Source organism: Rhagoletis pomonella, unplaced genomic scaffold, assembly GCF_013731165.1.
Source record: "Rhagoletis pomonella isolate Grant_MI unplaced genomic scaffold, Rhpom_1.0 Rhpom_scaffold_00003, whole genome shotgun sequence".
Classification (NCBI taxonomy): domain Eukaryota; kingdom Metazoa; phylum Arthropoda; class Insecta; order Diptera; family Tephritidae; genus Rhagoletis; species Rhagoletis pomonella.
In genome coordinates this window covers 24,687,109-24,688,930 of record NW_023458557.1, presented here as the reverse complement: position 1 = coordinate 24,688,930, position 1,822 = coordinate 24,687,109, and the positions used below count along the sequence as shown (strand labels likewise).

The 1,822-nt window shown below is 34.4% G+C and overlaps 1 protein-coding gene across 1 annotated transcript; it reads right to left on the bottom strand.

The window, feature by feature from the left end:
* Positions 1-16: 16 nt before the first annotated feature.
* On the bottom strand, positions 17-1,585 carry LOC118735090 (putative nuclease HARBI1). Its single transcript, XM_036464703.1, has 3 exons — positions 813-1,585; positions 306-744; positions 17-252 (listed from the first exon to the last, which is right to left on the bottom strand). The coding sequence occupies exons 1-3, from the start codon at positions 941-943 to the stop codon at positions 97-99; spliced, it is 726 nt and encodes a 241-aa protein (XP_036320596.1). The 5' UTR covers positions 944-1,585; the 3' UTR covers positions 17-96.
* Between the last annotated feature and the right edge of the window lie 237 nt (positions 1,586-1,822).

Sequence of the window (1,822 nt, the reverse complement as noted above, 5' to 3'; positions counted from 1 at the left end):
GCGAAGATACGTGCATAATTATGTACATACATACATACATACATATGTATGTATATATAAAAGCTTAATGCTCTGACTTTAAAAATGTTTACAGTGCTAAACTTTACCTAATAGCCAGAAATTTCTTGGATGATTCGAAAATTCGGTCTCAAAATGTGAACGTAACTCGCTAACGTTCCAAATTAGCGAGTCATGACTAGCACCCGGATGAGAAGCATCGACGTAGCGAATTTTTAGTTCATGGTCACACACCTGGAATTAATAGTAATAAGTAAATTTTCTGCAAAAACGATTTAAGAACGTACCAAGATAACATTCAAACTGTAGTATCCTTTTCTGTTGTAGTACAGGTGAGAATTTTCGGATGGTGCGATTATTTTAACGTGTGTTCCATCTACACAACCGACAACAGCTGGAATTTTATGTTTAACATAAAAAGCAGTCGCAATTTTGCTTTTTTCTTCCGCTGTCACTGGAAACTGTTCCCACCGTGGGCACAGATACGTCTCAAATATACGTAGCACGTCGGCGAGTGCTTTGGAGAAACTAGACTGCGCTAGTCCAACGTCGTGGTGTTTTCCCACACCCGTCTGATAACCACCTTCCGCAAAAAAGCGCAAACAGGCGCTCAACTTCACTATAGGTGTAACAGCAAACTGCTTCCTACCTGGCTGTGTATGAGTCGTTACCACTTCTAGCAAGTATTCAAACGCCGGTTTATTCAACCTGAAATACTTTTCAAATCTATTTATAGAAATAGAAAACGAAATAGTTAGTTGTTTTATCACATATTTTTGAACTCCTTTACTCACAAAGGTTGAGGCAACTCCAAGGGGTTCATCAAGTCGCGCAGTTTCCTCCTCGCCACTCGTTGCGCGTTTGTTTGTTGCCTTTCTTCCTCACTAATTTCTCTCACTAACATATTTAACGCTAAGCTATTCATTTTTAAGTTTCCGAATCAACCACAATTAATAAAGTTTCGCCAAAACATGCAAAAATCCCATTGGCAAATTATCGAAAAATTGTCAACAATAAGCATAACAGCTGATTTCGAAAGATAGAAAGAGAAAAAATCCTACTCCTAAAAAATCCTTCTCCCCGACAATTTAGAATTGGAGGATTTTTTCTTAGAGGATTTTAAAATTCGCAAAGGAGAAATTCCGCAAGAATATTTAGGATTGGGCTGATAATCTTGAAATCATTTCCAAACTTTTTTGTTTGTTTTCTTATTTGAATTTAAAATTTTTGGGTATTTTTAAATTCAGATTATTTTTTTGAGCTTTGATTTCCGGTTTCGGAGATACTATTTTGTTTCATCGCGACTGCGATATCGGATGCTGAACTTTGAATTTCCTTATTTGAATCTAAAGATTGTGAAGTAACTTTATTGGGAGTTTTGGATCATAAACTTTGAACTAGTTATGATTTCTTTTTAGTTTTCTTTATATATCGTTTCAACTTGATTTTTTTAAGAAATCATATTCCAGCCTTCACGTCACAAAACTTGGATTTTTCGGTCGACTTGTATAGATATACATATTTTTATGAATTTGTTTTGATTTTCGGAGAGTCGAATTATAAGATTGTGAGGTTTTATTGAACGTATCTTTTATTTGTGTTATATCTTTTGATTCCTTTTGGAGGTTTGGATTTTCATTTCTTGTGGTTCTCAATTTTGAATTTCGCACTTTTTTCTACCTTTTCGTTGAAATTACAAAGTTTCGATATAAGTCTTCTTTGGTTGAATATTTTTTGTCATTCTCTGAATTTATTTTGTTTTGTTGAAATCTTTGGAATATCATTTTTAAATTCACCTGGATTT